A 20,212-nucleotide genomic window follows, 5' to 3' on the forward strand; every position below is an offset into this window, starting at 1 on the left:
GGTCTGTTTCTCTAATCTGCTCCTGAGGACAGCTGAACATTTGAGGCATGGATTGCATCATTGGCTGGATAATTTACCATCCATTTAGCGAAAAATCACAGGCAGGGCAAAGTGGAGAGAATTTAACTTGTTCTAGGAATTCTGTTCAACAGCTAATCCCTGGAGAACTGGCTGGGAATTCTCCCAATCCAACTGAACTTGGAAACCCAGGGGAAACGTTTGTATTTAAGTCTCTTTCCTGCTGTTGCCAGTTATCATGGTAGTGGGTGTTTTGGCTTAAAGCGCCAGCTTCTGGAGTCATGTGAATCTCGACTTTGATTTCAAATATAAATAATTTCTAGCGCTTGTGGTTGCAGAGAAAAGTTTGAAAATGTGAATCCGAAAGGTTCAGAAACCAGAAGACCAATTGAAAGAAGCCAACATTTGATTGGTTGGTTGTTTTTTCTTTTACAAAAATCTCATTTTTGGGGGGTCCTGACTCATGATTTTTGAATGCTTGGGGTTGGTGATGCCGCAACATCCCATCCCCCTAAATTCTCCCTGCCGTTTCAGTTGAACACATTCTTGGTCCGCAAGAGCCCTGCTGGGGTGTTGTGTGGTGTGGCTCTGCCCTGCGGCATCCCACCCTAGAGATGGCAGCTTGTCACTGGCAAAGTATCGAAGGACACCCACCTTTTTTCTCTTGCACCTTTCGGATCCCAATCGCTCAGTGTACAGACACTCACTGGCTAGTGCAAGAGGGTAACTGCTTATCGAAATTCTCCCTCTGTTGTTCAATAAGGACTTAGAGGTGGTTTTGATATTTGCCCTCAACCACTGTAACCCGTACAAGGGCCTTGAAAGTGCTTGATAAACACTGGGGTCAGTTTCACCCCAGTGCATCAGTCGTATTACCTAAGACACCCGGCAAGTAAAGGATGGAGCATGAGAGCTTATGCCAACCTCCTGCTCTGGGTAAATCTTATCCCCTAACTAATCCAAGCTCAACCTTCTTGTCCCCATTTCCCAGCGGGCACAGGGAGGGAGAAGTGACTTGCCCAGCAATGGCACTGGGCAGAGAACCCAGGAGTCCTGGCTCCTGGTCCACCACACCCCCTGAAAGGTCCTTACTTGCCTCTTATTTTACAATACACACCGGAGGCCAGATTCATACCCGTTGAAGGCAGCGAACTTTGCAGGGGATAAGAGCGGTCTGTGGCCTGGGTTAAGGGGGCTAGGTTTGCTCGTTGGTGGGTGAGTCTCTCCCCAGGGTCCTGCTAGCCCCTCCCCACTACATGGACACTTGTCCCTGCACAGACCTTCCAGGCAATCTGAGCTGGGGCACTGGCCACGAAGGCTTGTAAAGCACCCGGCGCCTCTGTCACCTGCGTCTTCGGCAAGTGGCATGGCAAGGGGGACCCATCTGGCGCGAGCGCTGAATCCCTGCCCGTCGCTCACCATCTGGTGCCCAGACCCTGCAGGGGTGGGGAGGCTGCCCGAGGCTTGTTGCTTGGCAGCGGGGGACGGGGGGCCTCTCCAAACCAGGTGTCACTCGCCTAGCCCCAAGCCCTGGCACGGCGAGCTGCAGATTGCAGCCAGTGCCACCCCGGTGCCAAGCATTCCAAGGGGAGTGCCCCCCTCCACCCGGGGGCGGCGGGGAGTGCAGATGGTGGTGACACCCCTCACCCTCCCTTGTTCGGGGGGAGGGTCAGTTGCACATGAGGATCCATAAGCAGCTGGCAGAGGCTTTCCAGGAGGCGTACCGAGTCTCCTGCCCCAGCTGGCAACGTGCCCCTCTTGGGAACGGTGCTCTCCAGCCGCAGCAGGGATGACAGGGTTTGCAGCTCCTGGAGGGTATAATTCAGGCCTGACTGGGTTGCTAAAGCCTAAATGGGAGCCTACGTAGAGCATGCCCAGATACCGCAGGGATGGGTACCTTTATGGTGGAGAGTCTCCGGTGTGTCCAGAGATGAGAAGCTCCTTCTGTCTGGGGCCAGAGGAAATCGTTGCTCAGCGCGAAGGCTCGGGGTCTGCAACACACCAGGCCTTGCCAGCTCTACTCATCCACTCACAGGGTGGGGAGCTTCCAGCCAGAGCCTGAACCCTTGTCTTCCCCACCGTGGCCTCTGTCCTGAGACACCCCTGCCCACCAGGCGCTCAGTGCCTGGGTAGCGCCAGGCAGGAGGTGGGAACAGGCTGTGGCAGCAGCCAAATGGCCAGGGTGCGGAGATGTCGCTGGGCGGATCAGATCCGCAGCAGGGGAGGGTGGATGATACGGGGTCATGGTGGGAAACCGCCGGATGTCGACGCTCAGCAGGGCAGAGCAGCACAGGCCTGGCTCGGCCTTTCCGAGGGGAGGTTACAGAATAACGCGGCACCCTCCTGATGAGCTCTGACGCTGAGATCCTGAGTGAGGGTGGGTCGTTAAAGATCCCTCTGCACTCCCTGCCCTAGGGTGAAAGCATGGCCTTGTGGTTATGGTACTGGGTGGGGATTCAGGAGGTCAAGGTTCAATTCCCAGCATTGGCCCTGACCTTGGGCAAGTCTCCTCCCTGCTCGGTGCCTCAGTTTCCCCTCCCATCCTCTGTTTAGATCCTGAGCTCTTCAGGGCAGGGACTGTCTGTGTACATACAGCACCTAGCACAATGGAGTCCTGGGATCAGGTCCCATTATATAACTAAGAAGAGCTTTAACCCCTCAGATGCTGGCTAAATTCCACTTCTATTCCCTACGTTCTGTCTCCTCGCAGTTTCAGCTGAAAGTGATTTTTCTTCAGCCCTAGCCCTGAAGTGGCGTTGCCCTGTGTTTCTCTGTGTGGTTACAGCTGCTGCATCTCACCCCAGAGGTGGCTGCATTTCAGTGGTGGACAAAGTATATAACCATAACAAACTTTGCACCGGCACCTTTCACTTGCGGCTATCCATGTGCTTTAGAGCCCTGGATATATTGTTATCCCTGTTTTACTAGTTGGGGGCCCAGGAGGGTTAAGCAACTTGCCTAGCACCCCACAGTGAATTAGGGCAAAGCTGGGAATGGAAAACAAAATTCCTGGCTCCCTGCCCCTGATCTGACCACTAGGCAAAGCTCCCTCCCAGAGCCAGCAAGAGAACCCAGGAGTCCTGACTCCCAGAATTGTGTTCTACACCTTCTAGACAGCACTCCAGGCTAGGAGTAGGACCTAGGAATCCTGCTCTAACCACTAGGCCATAATGCCAGCTCAACCCTTATCTCAGGGGGTTTTCATGAGGTCCTTAAAGTGAGCTAGGAATGGGGCAGTGCTATTACTTTGGTGTCCGGTCTAAACTCGCCTCTCCTTCTCTTCCAGCCTGCAATGTCACCATTCACAACCGCTGCAAGGACACCCTGCCCAACTGCACCAAGGTCAAGCAGAAGGTGAGCAGCCCTAGGGGCTGGGACCTGGGCGGAGGGGGGGTCCCCCATCACCTCTCTTGAGCACTACGTGAATAAATGAAATGAATAGGCAGCAAGTTTAAAACAAACAAAAGGAAGTATTTCTTCACACAACGCACAGTCAACTGTGGAACTCCTTGCCAGAGGATGTTGTGAAGGCCAAGGCCATAACAGGGTTCAAAAAAGAACTAGATAAGTTCATGGAGGACAGGTCCACCTATGGCTATTAGCCAGGATGGGAGGGAATGGTGTCCCTAGCCTCTGTTTGCTAGAAGTTGAGAATGAGCGACACAGGATGGATTCCCTGTTCTGTTCATTCCCTCTGGGGCACCTGGCACTGGCCACTGTCAGAAGACAGGACACTGGGCTAGATGCACCTTTGGTCTGACCCAGTAGGACCGTTCTTATGTTCACCACCAGATCGCCAGCTCCAGTCTGCCTTAGTGGTTCCCTTTCGTGCAAGGAGCTGGCTGATTGTGCAAATCAGCTGGGGAGCCACGGACTGAAAGGGCTGAGCTGTGCTCTCCCCTCTGGAGGGCAGGACGGCAGCTCGTAGGCAGGGGGCACTCTGTGGGGGAAGCGTGCCCCACATGCTCACCCCACTGCGCCCACTGTGAAATCAATGGGACGGAGGCGCCTAAATACCTTTAAACATTGGCCCCGGGGGACTCTATAGTATTGTGAATGCAGCTTCTTTCAGCGGCACTAAATGCAACATTAAGTTAGCTGGGGGGGCGGGGAAGAGTGCGTGTGTGCACACACACGCCCGTTCTGTCACCAAAACCTTGGGGTGATAACCTGGCTCGTCCCCCTTTCTCCCTCTGCCCCCAGCAACAGAAAGCCGCCCTGCTGAAGAACAACTCGGCGCTGCAGAGCGTGTCCCTGCGGAACAAGAGTAAGTGAGCCAGAAATCCTGAGCCGGGAAGGAAGAGCCCCTCGAGGGGGCCGAGTGCCGGGGTGGCTGGTGAGGGCCGGGAGCGATTTGCTTCTATTAAAGGAATTGGATTAGTGGGCAGTGAGCGAGGTCTATTGGTTAGAGCAAGGGGGGCTGGGACGGTGTGGGGGCCAGGGGTTAGAGCAGGTAGATGGGAGTCGGGACTCCTGGGTTCTATTCCTGGCCCTGGGAAGGAATGTGAGGTTTTGTTGGTCAGAACAAGGGGCTCTGAGACAGGACCTGGAGGTTCTGTTCTCAGCTGTGGGAGAGGAAGGGGGGACAAGTGGTTAGAGCAGGGGACTGGGAGTCAGGACTCCTGGGCTCTACTCCCAGCGATGGTGCTGAAGAGGGCTGAGTCAATGGCTCATGATAGCCCGGGGCTGCAGTGCCAAAGCTGGCCGTGTTTCTCTGTCCCCCCCTTACGTGAGCGCTCCATGTGGAGTTCCTGTCCCTTTGACTCTCCATCTCGAAGCAGCAGGATGGGGAGGGGCAGCCTAGGCTTCCAATCCTCAGGTTCGAAATCCCTGGACTTCCCACACCCCCTTGTTCGGATCCCAGTTGGGCCATCCCAGACCTCTGTCTGCCCCAGGGAAATAAATTGTTCCATGCACGTTACTCCATATGCAGACGTCTGCCAGGAGGGGTCCAAAGGTGGCCACGAAAGGTCCTGTGGTCTAGTGGCAGAGCTTGCTTTAGTCCCCTTGACTCCAGACGTCCCACCGCAGCGTGCTGCGTTCCAGTTGGCAGCTGCCCGCCCCAGAGGTGGCCGCATTCCAGCAGCGCTGTGTGTAGTTCGCAAAGTGCTCTGGGCCATCCGGAGGGGAAGCTGCCACGGCTGCTATTGATCAGAATCTGAGCAGCGGGAGGCGATAACCACGCCATTATCTCGTGACCAGGGCGGTGTTGAAGCCCCATGTTGAGCATCAGCCCTTCAGGACACGGCAAACTGACCCAGCGTGGCTTTCCTGCCCCGTTTGCTGAGCTGAGGTGCCCGTGACACGCACACAGTGTTCGGCTGCATAAGGATGGGGAGTAATATTGAAAAGAGCCGAATGCTTTTATATAAATCAATGGGCTCCCCTCCCCCCACCCCCGCGGCACCGATCGCCCCATCACAAAGGGAGCACACCAGAGTTAGAGGGGCTGTGGGAGAAGTGACAAGAACCTGGCAGGAGGCTGGGATCATTTCCCCCGGGTGGAGAGGGCAGGATCTAAAAGAGGTCGAAAAGCGAAAGGGTTAGAGAAGGTGCATCAGGAGCTTGCGTTCAGCCTGCCTTGTTCCAGGCACAAGGGGCGTTCGGGGAAATGAAAAGGGGTTCGGTTTTCCAACTGGGCGCGGTCCTGGGTGGTACCCCTGGCCTGAGCTCTGCAGGTGGTCGCATCAGATGACGCTCTGGTCGCTTGTGGCCCTGAGATCTAGGAGAGGGAAATTCTGATGCAGCAGCATCAGGGGCTGGTTCTGCCTATGGGCCCGTCTCCCAGAGAAGGGCAATTCACACAGGGATGAGCCACGGCAGAAGATGCCGGACTGAATTGCCCCCTACCCAAGCCTCAGGGCTGGTCTAGCAGGGTTCGACGCCTCCTGGCCTCGGTGCTCTTTGGCGCCTCCCCTTGGGCCTGCTGCAAGAGCGCCAGCTGGGGGTCCCAGCCCAAGGCTTAGCTCTCCTGGGGAAAGGGAGGGGTCTCCACTGAATGCCCTGGGGGGGAGGGGGAGAGCTGAAATGGGGAAGGATGCTGCATGCATGTGTCTGCCCATCAGCCACGGGGCTTCTACCTCCCTGATTGACACCCCTTGAGCTCTGCAGACTGTCTGCCCCTGTGGGGCTGGTCCCATGGCACCCCCTCTCCAAGGGCTGCATGGAGCTGCTAACAAATCCCAGGTGCTCTCCAGTGATGGGGCTACGCTGCCCCCTCCTGGCTTGACATGGGTCCTGCACCTTGAGGCAGTGGAGATGGCTTTCTCCCCAGGAGAGAGGTTTTCCATGCCGCCTAGGATGCAGATCCCCTCTTGAATGATCTGCTGCGATTACATCCAGCCTCCCCTGCAGGCAGCTCTGGAGAATGCCACCAGGTCGTTTCTCCAGGGGGGCTGTGAAGTTCCCGGGGTCTGCAGCGCTCGGAGCTGGCTCTCGACTCCACCAGACCTTAACCGTCCCGAGGAGGGTTCATAGAATCATAGAATATCAGGGTTGGAAGGGACCTCAGGAGGTCATCTAGTCCAACCCCCTGCTCAAAGCAGGACCAATCCCTAATTTTTGCCCCAGATCCCAAATGGCTCCCTCAAGGATTGAACTCACAACCCTGGGTTTAGCAGGCCAATGCTCACACCACTGAGCTATCCCTCCCCACTCTGTGCCGGTGGAGCTGCCCGCCAGGCAGTTAAACCCGCCCACGCCAGCTGGGGTGCTGGCCCCTCAGCACCACACGCAGAGGGTGAAATCCTGGCCCGGATGGAATTGGTAGCACCATTCCTACTGACTTCACTGGGGCTGGACTTTCCCACATGCCCCGAGGACTCTACTCCCCTGTGGGGTCCGGGCAAACACCCTTTCCCTGTGGACTCCGGACTTAATCCTTTGTGGGTTTACAGAGTCTTTTACCAGTGAAAGAGCCTTACCCAGTAATATCCTACATAACCTCTATTTCTTAACAATCCCCAAAGCCAGACCGCACGTGCTACACACCTAATGCTCACCACTCCCAATAAGACAGATGAACTTTTCTTGATAGCCAGTCAGGATCAGGTCCTCTACTAGGGAACTCCAGTTTCTGCACGGTGTCATTGGCAGAGTGTTGAGGTCTGGCAGCTCTGATCTTGGGGCTGTGTCCTGGAGTTGGGACCCAAAGACCTTCCTTTTGGACCCCAATTCATATAGTGAAATTCGAGTCCTTTTTTACCAATCGTTATACTAAAATTTTACTAACCAATCCTAACATAGTATAACAAAATTGTTGAACCAATCCTACCCCACCACCTTAATTAATTTACACCTGGCAAATTTAATTATGTAGCAGTCAGAAACAATCAAAGAACCAGACAGAGACCATACAGATAAACAATAGGGAAGTGACAGGTTTCAGAGGAGCAGCCGTGTTAGTCTGTATTCACAAAAAGAAAAGGAGGACGTGTGGCACCTTAGAGACTAACCAATTTATTTGAGCATGAGCTTTCGTGAGCTAATGCATCCGATGAAGTGAGCTGTAGCTCACGAAAGCTCATGCTCAAATAAATTGGTTAGTCTCTAAGGTGCCACAAGTCCTCCTTTTCTTTTTGCGAATAGGGAAGTGGGGACCATAACGACAAAACAGTAAAGAAATGAGGATTTCACAACCACAGCTGTTGATAAGTGATTCCTTGACAGACAGGATGCTGTCAAACTAAGTTTTCTTTAGCCATCTTAAGATATGTTTCTTTATCTGATAATAGTGGGGGCCATTAGGATGGGGGATCTTACATTGTTTTAATGTAATTTAGATGGAATGTGAGCTAATGGCTGCTGCTCGGCTGCTCTTTTAATCTGGCTGCAGACGAAGGCCTTAGGCTTTAGGCCGAGCTGCCTGCCCGTGCCAGGAACAGGTGGTGAAGACGAGAGAAGGTGGCTTAGAGACTAACCTGGGACTTGTTAGCCTGGGGTTCAATTCCCTGCTCTGCTGGAGACTCTGCGCTTAGGCTAGTTGCTGAGGGCCAAATTTCTGAGTGTACTTAGGTGCCTAACTCCCACGGGAGTTACCTTTAAAAATCAAGGGCCTAACTCTCTGTACCTCAGTCCCCCAGCAGTGCAGTGGGGATCCTGGCACAGGATAGATGCTCAGGCCCTGTGGTGATGGGGGCCAAATAAGCCCCGTGGACAGTGGGGGCAAAGCAGAGGTCTTGAGCTTGTGCCAAGCTGGGACCCCAAACATACTCTCTTTCTGGTTTTCCCCTCTCTCCTCCAGCCACCTGCTCCAACCACTAGTCCCCACTCCCTTTCCCGGAACAGGGGAGAGCGCGCCTGCTGGGCATGGCTACTGAAGCAGCTTCGGGGAACCATGGGCTGCACTGGACAGGGTTGGGTCCCTAGCATGGATGCTGCCCCCAAGTATTTACTGCGGTGGATGCGTTGGCCGGGTCCTGCACAGTGGGGACCCACGTACTGTGATCTGGTTCTTGACGCCTTGGCGTGGCCCATGCTGTTCATCGGCAAAAGGCCGTGCCGGGGTGGGCTCACCAATGGGACCCACCCTTCCCCGGTGCCCCAGCTCACGGTGCCCGTTTGCACCCTCTCTTTGCAGCGACCACAAGGGAGCGTCCCAACTCGGCCATCTACCCCTCCGAGAGCTTCCGCCAGACCCTGCTGGGCTCCCGCCGGGGGCGGCCCACCCTGTCCCTCTCCAAAAGCGTCTCCACCACCAACATTGCAGGGTAAGTGCTGGGGCAAGACGGGGAGCGGGGTCGGGTGGTTGGAGCACGGGACCAGGAATCAAGACTCCTGGGTTCTTTTCTCAGCTGTGAGCCGGGAGCGGGGTCTAGTGATCAGAGCAAGGGCACTGGGAGGTAGGACTCCTGGTTTCATTCCCAGCTTTGCCACTGGCTCCCCCATCTGACTGGTTCCTCCCGGCGCCTGGGTTCCCAGCTGTGGGAAATTGACTGTCTGTGTGGTGATGGCTGGCGCAGTGTGTGGCCAGGAGCTGCTGTGTTTTTGTTTCCCATCTGGGGGGCTTTCTCTGACCTGGGATTCTCCCCCCATCTCCCTCCAGGAACTTCAACGACGAGTCGCCCCTGGGGCTCCGGCGCATCCTGTCCCAGTCTACCGACTCCCTGAACATACGCAACCGGACACTGTCGGTGGAGTCGCTGATCGACGAAGGTGCGAGCGCTCTGCCAGGCTCCCTCGGTCTCTAGGCGGGGCACCTCTGGGTGACGCTCGGATCCGCTATCGGGTGGGGTAGTGCCCAGAGCCTCGCCGTCGGTGGGAGACCTGAGCTGGCGGGCCTTAGCACTGCAGGGGCGGTGGGTTCTGGGCTATGCAATGGGGCAAAGGGGGCAATTGCCCTCTGGACTTCTCATAGGCCCGTATGCTCCACTTCCTCTCCACCCCCCGCCTTCTCAGGGTATAATAGAACATAGCATGTGATTCTGTCTGCGGGACCCCAGTTCTGAAACAACACCCCGATGTGCTGGCCAGAGCAGGGCAGAGCCCGGTGCTGGGTGGGAGCATTGCCCTGCCCCCTGCTCTCCTGTTCTGTGCACACACGCCCCACCCCCCCCCGGGTGGGGTGGGGGAACTTCACCCCTCGGACCAGGCTCCCGCTGACTGGCCATTCTTCCCCGCCCCAGGGGCCACGGTCATCTACAACCAGCTGATGAGCAACTTCGAGACGGACGAGAAGGACTTTGCGGCCGACTCCTGGAGCCTGGCGGTCGACAACAACTACCTGCAACAACACAAGAAGGAGGTGATGAAGCGCCAGGACGTCATCTACGGTGAGCCCTGGCCCCCTGCGCGCTCCTGGGCCTGGCCGGGACGCAGCTCCGCACCCCACCCTGCCCGTTCCCATCCCCGGAGCACGTGGCTCCTCCCCATTCCCAGGCTGGGCAGCCCCGGTGGGTCAGGGCGTGGGCTGGGGACCCTTTATTACTCCACCCTTGCTCGGGGAGGGGCTGAGCAGATGGCTGTGCGCAGGCCAGGACTCCTGGGTTCTATCCACCTCCCCCCCACCCCGTGCTTTGAAGGTGAGTGGCCCTCAGGGGATAAAGCTCCCATCCCTGCCCCCAGGAGCTCACAATGCAGAGGCCTGATTCCCGCTTGCTCGCGACGTGGGCGCGAGGCCAAGCCAAGCTGGGACGATGGTGATTTTACCCCCACCTTGGGCTCGGCTACGGGGCCGGGCGAGGATGGATCCAGCCCCGTGGGTCGTTACAGAGCAGCTGATTCACTGGGGCGTCCCAGCGCCAGAACCAGGGAGCCGCAGGGGCTGGAGCTAAGGAGGCAGGCTGCCCAGCTGGGGGCTGGATTGGAGTCTGGTCCTCTGTGGGCATGTAACATACCACGGAGGGAGAGGAATTATTTAAGCTCAGTACCAGTGTGAACACAAGAACAAATTGGTATAAACTGGCCATCAGGAAGTTTAGACTTGAAATTAGACGAAGGTTTCTAACCATCAGAGGAGTGAAGTTCTGGAACAGCCTCCCAAGGGGAGCAGTGGGAGCAAAAGACCTATTTGGCTTTAAGACTAAGCTTGATAAGTTTATGGAAGGGATGTTATGATGGGATAGCCTAATTTTGGCAATTAATTGATCTTCAACTATTAGCGGTAGATATACCCAATGGCCTGTGATGGGACACTAGTAGGGTGGGATCTGAGTTACTACAGAGAATTCTTTCCTGGGTGTCTGGCTGGTGAGTCTTGCCCACATGCGCAGGGTTTAGCCGATCGCCATATTTGGGGTCGGGAAGGAATTTTCCTCCAGGGTAGATTGGGGGTGTTTCGCCTTCCTCTGCAGCGTGGGACATGGTCATTTGCTGGAGGATTCTCTACACCTCGAAGTTTTTAAACCACGAGTTGAGGACTTCAGTAGCTCAGACATAGGTCAGGGGTTTGTTACAGGAGTGGGTGGGTGAGATTCGGTGGCCTGCACTGTGCAGGAGGTCAGACTAGATGATCATAATGGTCCCATCTGACCTTTAAAGTCTATGATTCTATGAACACAGCCTTGGGACACCTGCCCCTGCCCCTGGGGGGCTGCCTTGGGGTTCCTGGCTCTGCCTCTCATCTCCCCATCTCGCGCCTCTCCCCAGAGCTGATCCAGACCGAGATGCATCATGTCCGCACCCTGAAGATCATGATCAACATGTTCCGCAAGGGGATGCTGGAGGACCTGCAGATGGACCCGGCCCTGGTGCAGAGCATGTTCCCCTGCGTGGACGAGCTGAGCGAGATCCACGACCGCTTCCTCGTGCAGCTGCTGGAGCGGCGCAAGGAGTCGCTGGCCACCAACAGCAACAAGAACTTCGTCATCCACCATCTGGGGGACATCTTGATCCAGCAGGTGGGAGGGGGTGGGGCTCGCTCTGCCCGGACACCCCCCCCCCCCCCGCCAGCTGGGAGCTGTAGGCCGGGCAAAGGCCGGATGGGAGACCCAGGGACACTGGAGCGAGGGGGGCCCTCAGCAGGGGGCGCTCTGCCCTCTGAGTCAGTGGGGTGGCCGCTGTGTCGTAGCCACTAGGGGGCGCTGTGCTGCAGGGAATGTGTGGGCTTCAGCCGGGGCGGGGGGGGGCACTGTCTGTACTGGTCAGCGCTGACTGCACTTCCCCAGTGTGGTGCCGGGGGGCGCTGTGCCGAATTAACATTCTGCCTCCCTAGTGGGCCCCCCCCCCCGGCAGTTCTCTTTGCCAGAGTGGGGGTGGGGGGGGAGATCAGTGCACAGTCCCAGCTGTTGGCGTCATTGCACTGTGCAAGCAGCGGCCGGATCTCTTGCCCCCCAGAGGTGGCCGCAGTTCCGTGGCCGGGGGGGGGGGGGGAAGCGGGCCCTGCGTGTGCTGGTTCTCACGGCTCTTTGCAGCAGCGCTTGGTGACGGTGCCTGACCGTCTGTCTCCTCCCCGCAGTTCTCCGGCCCCAGCGCCGAGCAGATGAAGAAGGCCTATACGGAGTTTTGCAGCCGGCACAACAAGGCTGTGAAGCTCTACAAGGAGCTGTTTGCCCGGGACAAAAGGTTCCAGCAGTTCATACGGGTGAGTCCCTTCCCAGCCTCCATCCGGAGCTGCAGCGGGGAATAGGTTGGGGTCTGGTGAAGCTGTCCAGTGCAATTGGGGGGCACTTGAGGCTCAACGGGGTCCAGCTCTCCTATCTACCCTGGTGCCACAGGGGAGGGCAGGAATTCGGTCTTGTTCCTGTGGGTTGGTCCCACCTTGGCGAGCCAGGCTCCTGGGGCACGGCAGAGGTGAGGCTGGCGTGACTCTGTCCTGGGGAGAGCCATTGACTGGAGCGGGCGCTGGGAGGGGTCAGGAGATCTGGCTGCTGTTCTCAGCTCTGCTGCTGACCATGGCCAAGTCCCTTCCCCTCTCTGAACCTCAGTTTCCCCATCTGTATAGAGGGGTCACAGAGCTTATCCTGCCTGTAGGGCAGCGTGCCACTGACTGAGCGGTGACTCGAGGCCGGGAAGCCCATGGGCCGGGCACTGACCTGACGTCTGATCCTTGTCCCCATCTCCCCTCCCAACAGAGGCTGACCCGCTCCTCGGTGCTGCGTCGGCACGGGGTGCAGGAGTGCATCCTGCTGGTCACCCAGAGGATCACCAAGTACCCTGTCCTCATCGACCGCATCCTGCAGAACTCCAAAGGTGAAGGGGCTCCTGAGAGGAGGGGCTGGGGGGGGATTCAGGGGCAAGGGCAGAGCTGGGGGCATGGGGAATCCAGGGCGGGCATAGTAGGGGGCTGCAGGTCGGGATTGAGGGACATGGGCAGAGCTGGGGACGTGGGGAACCCAGGGCGGGCATAGTAGGGGGCTGCAGGTCGGGCTCGAGGGACATGGGCAGGGCTAGGGGCGTGGGGAACCCAGGGCGGGCATAGTAGGGGGCTGCAGGTCGGGATCGAGGGACATGGGCAAAGCTAGGGGCTTGGGGAGTGCCGTGCCCTGCCCGGCTCAGCTCTTGGGGAAGGAGCCGCCCTGACTCCTGGCGCTGTCCCCTCCCTTACCCAGGGAACGAGGCGGATCAGCAGGACCTGGGCACGGCCCTGACGCTGGTCAAGGACCTGATCTCGGCCATCGACCAGGAGGTGCACGAGTCCGAGAAGAATGCACGGCTGCAGGAGATCTACGGGCGCGTGGACGGGCGGTCCAAGGCCCAGCTGGCCTGGGAGGGCCACAGCGGCTCCTTCTGCAAAGAGGAGCTATGGCGTCGCAAGCTGGTGCACGACGGATGCCTGCTGTGGAAGACGGCGGCCGGGCGCTTCAAAGGTGCGGGCGACGGGGGAATCCCGGGGGGAACCCGGCACAGGCTCCGTCCCCCACCCCCGGGCACATCCACGTGGGCTTGAATTTCCCCACTCCCCCGAAGCCCAGCCTGAAGCCATGACGGGCACCAGCCTCCGCCTCTTCCCAGGTGTGGCCGCTCCCCGGGGTGTCCCTGCCCAGCTCCCTCAGCCCCAGCTCCTGGTTCCTTCTGCTGCCGGCAGAGGCTCCATCCCTCCTCCCGCGGCGGCCTGGCTGATGCTGAGTGAACCTGCCGGGCTGCAGCAGCTGGTCGCAGGTTCCCATCGCCCGCAGGCCCCTCGCCTTGATGCCCTTGTGTCCTTCCTCTTGCTCACAGATGTCCTGGTGCTGCTGATGACCGACGTCCTCATCTTGCTCCAGGAGAAGGACCAGAAATTCACCTTCCCCACCCTGGTGAGCTGCTGCTGGTCCGAGCGCGTCTGTCTCTCCGGCTTCTCCTCCTCTGCCACAGGGCCGCTCCGAAACAGCCGGGCCTCCTGGCAAAAGGGGTGGCTTAGCTGGGGCTCAGGGCACACGGCTAGGTGTCAGGACTTCTGGGTCCCATCTTGCAGCAGGAGAGCCCCTTGCCTGAGCTGCCTGCCTCCCACCTGTAAACAAACCCGATGTAATCCTGACCCGCTCCCTCCCAGGGGCCGTTGGGAGGGTGAATTCCTTGGCATTGGGAGCATCTCCAGTGGCAGGCCCTGTGTGAGCGAAGCATTGTTACCTGCCTGGCTCGTAGCCCTCCTGGGCCCGGTGGTCTCTGCGTCTGCTCCCTTGCTCCCTGTGTCACTCTTTTGCGGCTATCACTGTTGTTTATATGGCAGTGGAGAGGGGCCCATTGCACTGAGCGCTGCACAGACCCAGCGAGAGATGGTCCCTGCCTCAGATCTACATGGAAAAGGCGAAGGCTGGGAGGGGAAACAGAGGCACATTGACTGTTCCCAGTGGGTCAGCAGCGGAGCTGGGAACAGTCACTGTCTAGAGTCCCATCCGGAGCCTGAACCAATAACCGTGTTGCTCCGGTGGATCTGCTGTGTCCGGCTTCGTTACCCACGGCTCTGTCTGACCTGCAGTCCAGGTAGACGGACCTGCCTGAGCTTTACCCGCCCTAGCCTGGTGAAGACCAGCTGTGCCGCTGTGACCGCACGGGCTGGCCCGGGACCCTGGGCACCTGCTCGCATTGCCCCGGCTCCTGGGTCGTCTTAGCCACGCTGGCACGGGTGAGCCTTCCCATGCGTGTTGCCCCTCGGACGGATCTGGTGTTACGGTAGTGTCTGGGAGCCCCAATCCTGGACTGGGCCCCCCGTTGGGCCAGGCACTCTGTGGACACCACAGAGTGCCCCAGAGAGTTTCCCATCTAAGTATGACAAGAGACAGCTGGTGGAGATGGACAGACAGACGGGGGAACACTAGGAGATAATGACTCTGCCAGTCCTCACAGCTTCTCTCTTCCTGAACCCCTGGGTTCCCCCCATTCCCCTTCATGCCCCCTAATGGGCTGCCACGCCCCCTCCCACAGGACAAGCCGGCGGTGATCTCGCTGCAGAACCTGATCGTCCGGGACATCGCCAACCAGGAGAAGGGCATGTTCCTGATCAGCGCCACCCCGCCGGAGATGTACGAGGTCCACGCCGCCTCCCGTGACGACCGCAACACCTGGATGAAGATCATCCAGCAAACCGTCCGCCTGTGAGTGCCCCCGCCCTGCGGGAGAGGGAGGGATTCCGTCTGCCTCCGGTCCGGCACGGGCAGGATAAAAGCTTTACTATAGCTGCCGGCAAAGGGAGCCACTTCTCCAGCTCAAGCGTCAGAGGCTGGGGCTTTTAGCACTAAAAGCTCCAGGTTCTGGTTCCGCTGTTGGCCCAAGTGGTGACGCCCCGGGTGGGGCTTGTGTTCCGGGGGAGTCTCCCTGCCCTGGGGCAGGGGGTGAGCAGCGAGCACTCCCTGTCTCCAGTGCAGGTGGGGCAGGGAGGTGTCAGAGGTATGGGGTGGAGGGGTGCCTGCAACCCTGGGACCTCTGGGGGGTTGGGAGGGAGGAGTGGATAAGCTATCAGACTGCTACTGGGTGGCATGGGGGTGACCAACATGAGCAGCCAGTGAAGGGGTGAAGATGGCATCAGCGGGAAGGGGGTGCCCGTGGGGAAAGGTGGCGGGCGGGGGGCAGCCATCCCCATGCGCTGGATGCTATGGAGGGGGCACCGCTGGGGTGGATCTGTGGAGCGTCTGGCTGGGCAGACTAAGCCGGCTCTGATTCCCCGCTCTCAGGGAGAGTGCTGCGAGCTGTACCGGGCACGAAGGGAGCCGCGATCCCTGGCGGCCCAGGGGGGAGAGTGATCGTGACCCCCCCTTCCCCCCGGGGCGCGGGTGGAGCTCAAGCCCTTAGTGTCTGGGTGGTGCTTTGGGATCTGCAGTCAGAGGGTGCCGAGGGAGGGGGGCTGAGGATTTCTAGCCTGTGGCTCCAGCCCCTGACGCGGCTGATCTGCTCTAGGTGCCCCAGTCGCCAGGATTTCCCCCTGATCGAGACTGAGAGCGAGGCCTCCCTGCGCAAGCTGAAAGGTAGGGGGTCGCCCTGCCCCCACAGTGACTGCCCCCTCCTCGCCGCCCGGGGTGTCCCCGGCAGTCACTGGCCCTTGTGTCCCACCCCACGCCATGCCACCCCAGCAGTCACCGCCAGTGTGCCCTGGCCCAGAAATAACTGACCCTCCCCCCCACCTCAGCAGTAACCCCACCCCCACCCAGGCTGCCCTGCCAGCCCCCATCATTCATCCCCCTCCCTTCTCATCTCCCTAGACCAGATGGCGCAGCGGGACCGGGAGATCACTGAGCTGCTGGAGGAGAAGGTGGGGCTGTTCGCGGAAATGCTCAGCCTGCAGAGCGGATGCGAGGACCCCCCAGCCTGCCCGACCCCCCGCAGCTTTTTCCGGGCCGAGTCATTGGATGGGCCCCGCGGAGAGAAGCTGCTCCATGAAGCCATCCGCGAAGGTACCCGATGCCACGGGACTAAACACCCCCCCACTCTCAGTGCCCTCCCTCCTGCAGGGCCAGCCTGCCAGATCTCCTGCATAGCAGATCAGACCCCGGGCCCATCTAGCCCGGTATCTGGTCTCACACATTGACAGCACCAGCTGCTTCAGAGCAAGGGGCGAGGACTCCCTCTGGTGGACAGTTGTGGGATAATCTGCCCGCAATGGGTCTCCTCCAAACCTCTAATTAGGATGAGTTTTAGGGCCCAAAGCAGGAAGATTTCCCCTTCCCAGTGTTCATCTCTTGTCAGGGGTAGAACAGCCGGTGCTAACAAGGAGCGATCGGCCAAAACTTGCAGTCTGCATAGACCAGACAGACACAGGGTGGGAAAGAGGCATTTGTACTAATTCCCCATTTTACGGATGGGGAAACGGAGGCACAGAGCAGGGCAGTGACATGCCCAAGGTCACGCAGGGAGTCAGTGACAGAGCTGGGAATTGAACCCATGTGTCCTGAGCCTCGGTTTAGTGCCCAACCTCTCCCCAGCCCCATTGCTAGCAGACCCCAGGACTGCAGGAGGATTCACGGTGCTGAAGGATAGGGAATATCAGTGTCTTGCCAGCCCTAGTTCACCATGCGTTTCTCCCCCAGTGGAGTGTTTGAAGGATCTCTTCGTGGGAGCCGTGAGGGACCGAGACCAGAACCACCCTGCTGATCCCGACGGCGGCTCCGGCTCCGACACCCCGAGTATGAGCTGAGGCCTCCCTTCCGATTTCTCCCTGCCCTGTCGGGGGCACTGCGTGGCGCAGACTCGCTGCAGGGCCGGATGCTGCCCATGTAGACCCTGGAGCTGATCAGTGTTTTGTACTTGTGCCAGCTCCTTTTCTACTGTGTGTATCTTGCAAGATAGGAGAGGCCTCTAGAGCGAAGGACAGGAATGATTCACGGGCTGGAAAAACCTGCCTTGCAGTGAGATGCCTAAGGAGCTGCCCCTGCTCTTTGGGGGAAGCGAAATAGATGGAGGGCGACGGGGTTCCTATCCCAGGACCACCTCCGGGGCGGAGGAGATTTGTGACAGAGGAAGGGTGTCTAACCCAGCGGCCGAATGAGAGCCGATGGGTGGGAGCTGAAGGGAGACCTAGCTAGGAATGAAGTGCAGATTCTTAAGTGTGGGTCGTTAACCATTGGAACACCATGCCTAGGGATGTGGGTGATTCTCCACCCCTGGGGCCGTGGCTACACTAGAAAGGCTTGTCAGTATAGCTATGCTGGAGAGCTCCACTGGGCAATTCTCCTAGTGGGGGTCCCGCAAAAGGCGTACACCATTTTCCCCGAACTGTCGGCAAATGGACTTTTTGTACTGGTATAACTGTGTCTACACATGGGTCTGTTGCTGGCTGCGCTCTGGGTTGGGGATCGCACCTGGGACCGACCGCTCGGCCAGCGAAACCTGCAGTAGACCTGGCCTCAGTCTTTACATCAAAACCGGGGGTCTCTTCCTGAAAGTGCCTCTCCAGCCCGGCCAGATGCAGCCGTCCCTGGGTGAGGTTCTCGGGTATGCAGGAGGTCAGATTGGCTGATCACAATGATCTCTTGACCCCTATGGGGGTGCTACCTAGCACAATCCACTAAAATTAGATGTAGCAAGGGCCGAGCCCCTCAGCACCTCCTGTGTCGGTGACATGCAGGCGGATTTCTGCCCAGGAAGGGGCTAGCGCGGCCTGTCTCATCTGCTCACTCTTCCCTCCGCAGACAGCGAGACCAGCAGCCTCAACGGCTCCCTGGAGTTCTGCAGAGCTGACTCCGAACAGCGGGTAAGCCCCTTTCTGCCCCGGCAGGGCGCCAGTCCCAGTGGGTCCACCACGGCGGGGGGTGACAGCTAGCGCGAGGGGAGACAGATTCGTCTCCCCTGTAGATCAGCACAGAGGGGGGCCTGTAACACACACATTTACTTTAGGGGTGCTGGCTGTGGGGGGCATCACATGGCTAATCTCTGCCTTCTATCTCTGTAGGACGGGAATGGTAACCAGCTGCAGCAGAAGGTACCCCATGAGGTACGGGGGCTGGCGGCCTCTGGGTGGGGGTGGGTTTTATACAGCTGGAGGGAAGGGGTTAATAGGAGAGGGGAGTCCTGGCTCTGCACCCTGTAACTCAGTGTGTGTTTTCCAAACAGCTGTGCTGAGTGTGGGGTTTTGTGGGGAGGCAGTGTGTCCTAGTGGCTAGAGCCCTGGGCTGGGAGCCCTGGGTTCTATTCCCAACTCTGCCACTGGCCTGCTGGGCCAGTCATTTGCCCCCCCTGTGCCTCAGTTTCCCCATCTATAAAATGGGGATAATGATACTGAGCTCCTTTCTGAAGCCTCTTGAGATCTACGGCTAGAAAGAGCTGTTGATTTATTATTTATGTGGATTTATTGCTCTCTTCCTTCCCAGGAAGTGATTCACCGGCTCGTGGCACTCTATGCCCTCCTCCATGGCCTGCAGGTCTGTACCATCAAACCTCCCTCCCATCCCATATGCCCGCTGGCTGGGGGAACTTCGTGCTGTGCTCCCCACCAGCTGTAAAGCAAGGTTTTGGTTCCCCTTGGTGGGTGCAGTGGGATCCGTCCTGGTGGGGAGCTGAGGCATGTCCCTATGGGTGGGGGTGGGGTTCCCCTGTTGCTGCCTAGGTTTGTCATTAGGGCAGAGGGAGTCATAGAGCTGCTGTAGCATGGAGGGAAGAGGGTAGGGGGACCCCTAGGGCAGGGCATGAGGTGGGAGGGGGAGTCCTGGGGAGAGGGCTCTGAGAACCAGGTGCCAGGGATGGCGGTAGGAGGGGGGAGAATCGCTGGGAGGGGAGAGGGGGTGCGTGGAGCTCAGTGCAAACAGGGAGGCGTTCCAGGGCCGAGGGGTGCAGAGCTGGGCACTGGGGATGGGGTAGGAGAAGTCCCCAGCGGGGAGGAGGCCCAGGGCCCCGATGAAGGGGGCTGAAGGGAGAGGCACAGGGCCTGGGGACAGGGGCACAGCTGTCCCTGGGGGGGGCAGAGTACAGAGCTGCCACAGGTACAGAATGAGCGCGAGAGACCAGCGTTGGCAGCAGGAGGTGGCCAGGGAGTTGCCGGAGCCGGGATCCCAGCCTAGGGGTCGCCCCTGCCCTCCCTGGGGCCTGTAGGTCCGGCTGAGCATGGGGCCGCGTGAGCCCCAGTGACGCCCTCTCCCCTCCCCAGGCTGCCGTGGTGCAGCAGGACACCGCCCTGGAGCTGCACCTCTACGACGGGGGCGGCCGGCAGGAGAAGCCGCCTCGCGCCAACTCCCGCAAGGGGGCGCCGGGGGAGGCGGCCAGGGCCCCGGAGAAGCAGGCCACGGAGCTGGCGCTGCTGCAGAGGCAGCATACCCTGCTCCAGGAGGAGCTGAGCCGCTGCCACCAGCTGTGCCAGGAGAAGGCGCAGGAGGCCGGGGCGCTGGAGGCGCGGCTGCGGGAGAGCGAGCGGGAGCGGGCCCAGCTGGAGCGCGAGGCAGAGGAGGCCCGCACGCAGTTGGCCGCGCTGCGGCCGGAAGGGGGCGCCGCCGAGGCGGTGTGGGTCCGGAAGCGGGGGGAGCCTCGGCGGCGGAGCCTGCCCGCGGGGGACGCCCTGTATCTCAGCTTCACCCCGCCCCAGGTAGGGTTACCCACAATGCACAGTGGTGCCAGGTGCGGGGACGCATTGCGAGCCCGCTGCTTGAGGCCTGGCAGCTGGGCTGGGGGGGGGGCCGGGGGGCGCGGCAGGGAGCCCCTCAGTCACCGGTTCGACTCCCCGCTGGGTCGGGAGTAACCCAGCCTCAGGGCATTTGTGGGTCTCCGCTCCGGGGGCAGCAAAAGGGTGGCGCAAGCTGGTCCCTGGCAGGGCGGGGCTGCGGCGGGAGGTCGCCCTGCTGTATCAACCAATGGGGCCTGCTGTCCGCAGGGCTCTCGACCCCAGCCAAGCAATTCACACGCCGCCCTTCCCAGAACA

General features: G+C 59.4%; 1 protein-coding gene across 9 annotated transcripts in view; it reads left to right on the forward strand.

Annotated features, from left to right (window-relative positions):
- Positions 1 to 20,212, forward strand: part of ARHGEF2 (Rho/Rac guanine nucleotide exchange factor 2) — a 136,059-nt gene that overhangs the window by 112,509 nt on the left and 3,338 nt on the right. For all 9 annotated transcript variants that reach the window (XM_084613513.1, XM_084613518.1, XM_084613517.1 and 6 more), the window contains 18 exons: positions 3,305 to 3,372; positions 4,222 to 4,285; positions 8,597 to 8,726; positions 9,062 to 9,171; positions 9,642 to 9,788; positions 11,104 to 11,354; positions 11,912 to 12,037; positions 12,528 to 12,645; positions 13,005 to 13,262; positions 13,615 to 13,691; positions 14,800 to 14,969; positions 15,769 to 15,836; positions 16,071 to 16,262; positions 16,896 to 16,991; positions 17,997 to 18,058; positions 18,257 to 18,298; positions 18,675 to 18,725; positions 19,448 to 19,879. In XM_084613513.1, the coding sequence (XP_084469639.1) occupies positions 3,305 to 3,372; positions 4,222 to 4,285; positions 8,597 to 8,726; positions 9,062 to 9,171; positions 9,642 to 9,788; positions 11,104 to 11,354; positions 11,912 to 12,037; positions 12,528 to 12,645; positions 13,005 to 13,262; positions 13,615 to 13,691; positions 14,800 to 14,969; positions 15,769 to 15,836; positions 16,071 to 16,262; positions 16,896 to 16,991; positions 17,997 to 18,058; positions 18,257 to 18,298; positions 18,675 to 18,725; positions 19,448 to 19,879 (2,462 nt within the window). The remainder of the gene's footprint in view (positions 1 to 3,304; positions 3,373 to 4,221; positions 4,286 to 8,596; positions 8,727 to 9,061; positions 9,172 to 9,641; positions 9,789 to 11,103; positions 11,355 to 11,911; positions 12,038 to 12,527; positions 12,646 to 13,004; positions 13,263 to 13,614; positions 13,692 to 14,799; positions 14,970 to 15,768; positions 15,837 to 16,070; positions 16,263 to 16,895; positions 16,992 to 17,996; positions 18,059 to 18,256; positions 18,299 to 18,674; positions 18,726 to 19,447; positions 19,880 to 20,212) is intronic.

This window comes from Lepidochelys olivacea (assembly GCF_965140295.1).
Source record: "Lepidochelys olivacea isolate rLepOli2 genome assembly, chromosome: 24".
NCBI classification, from domain to species: Eukaryota; Metazoa; Chordata; order Testudines; family Cheloniidae; genus Lepidochelys; species Lepidochelys olivacea.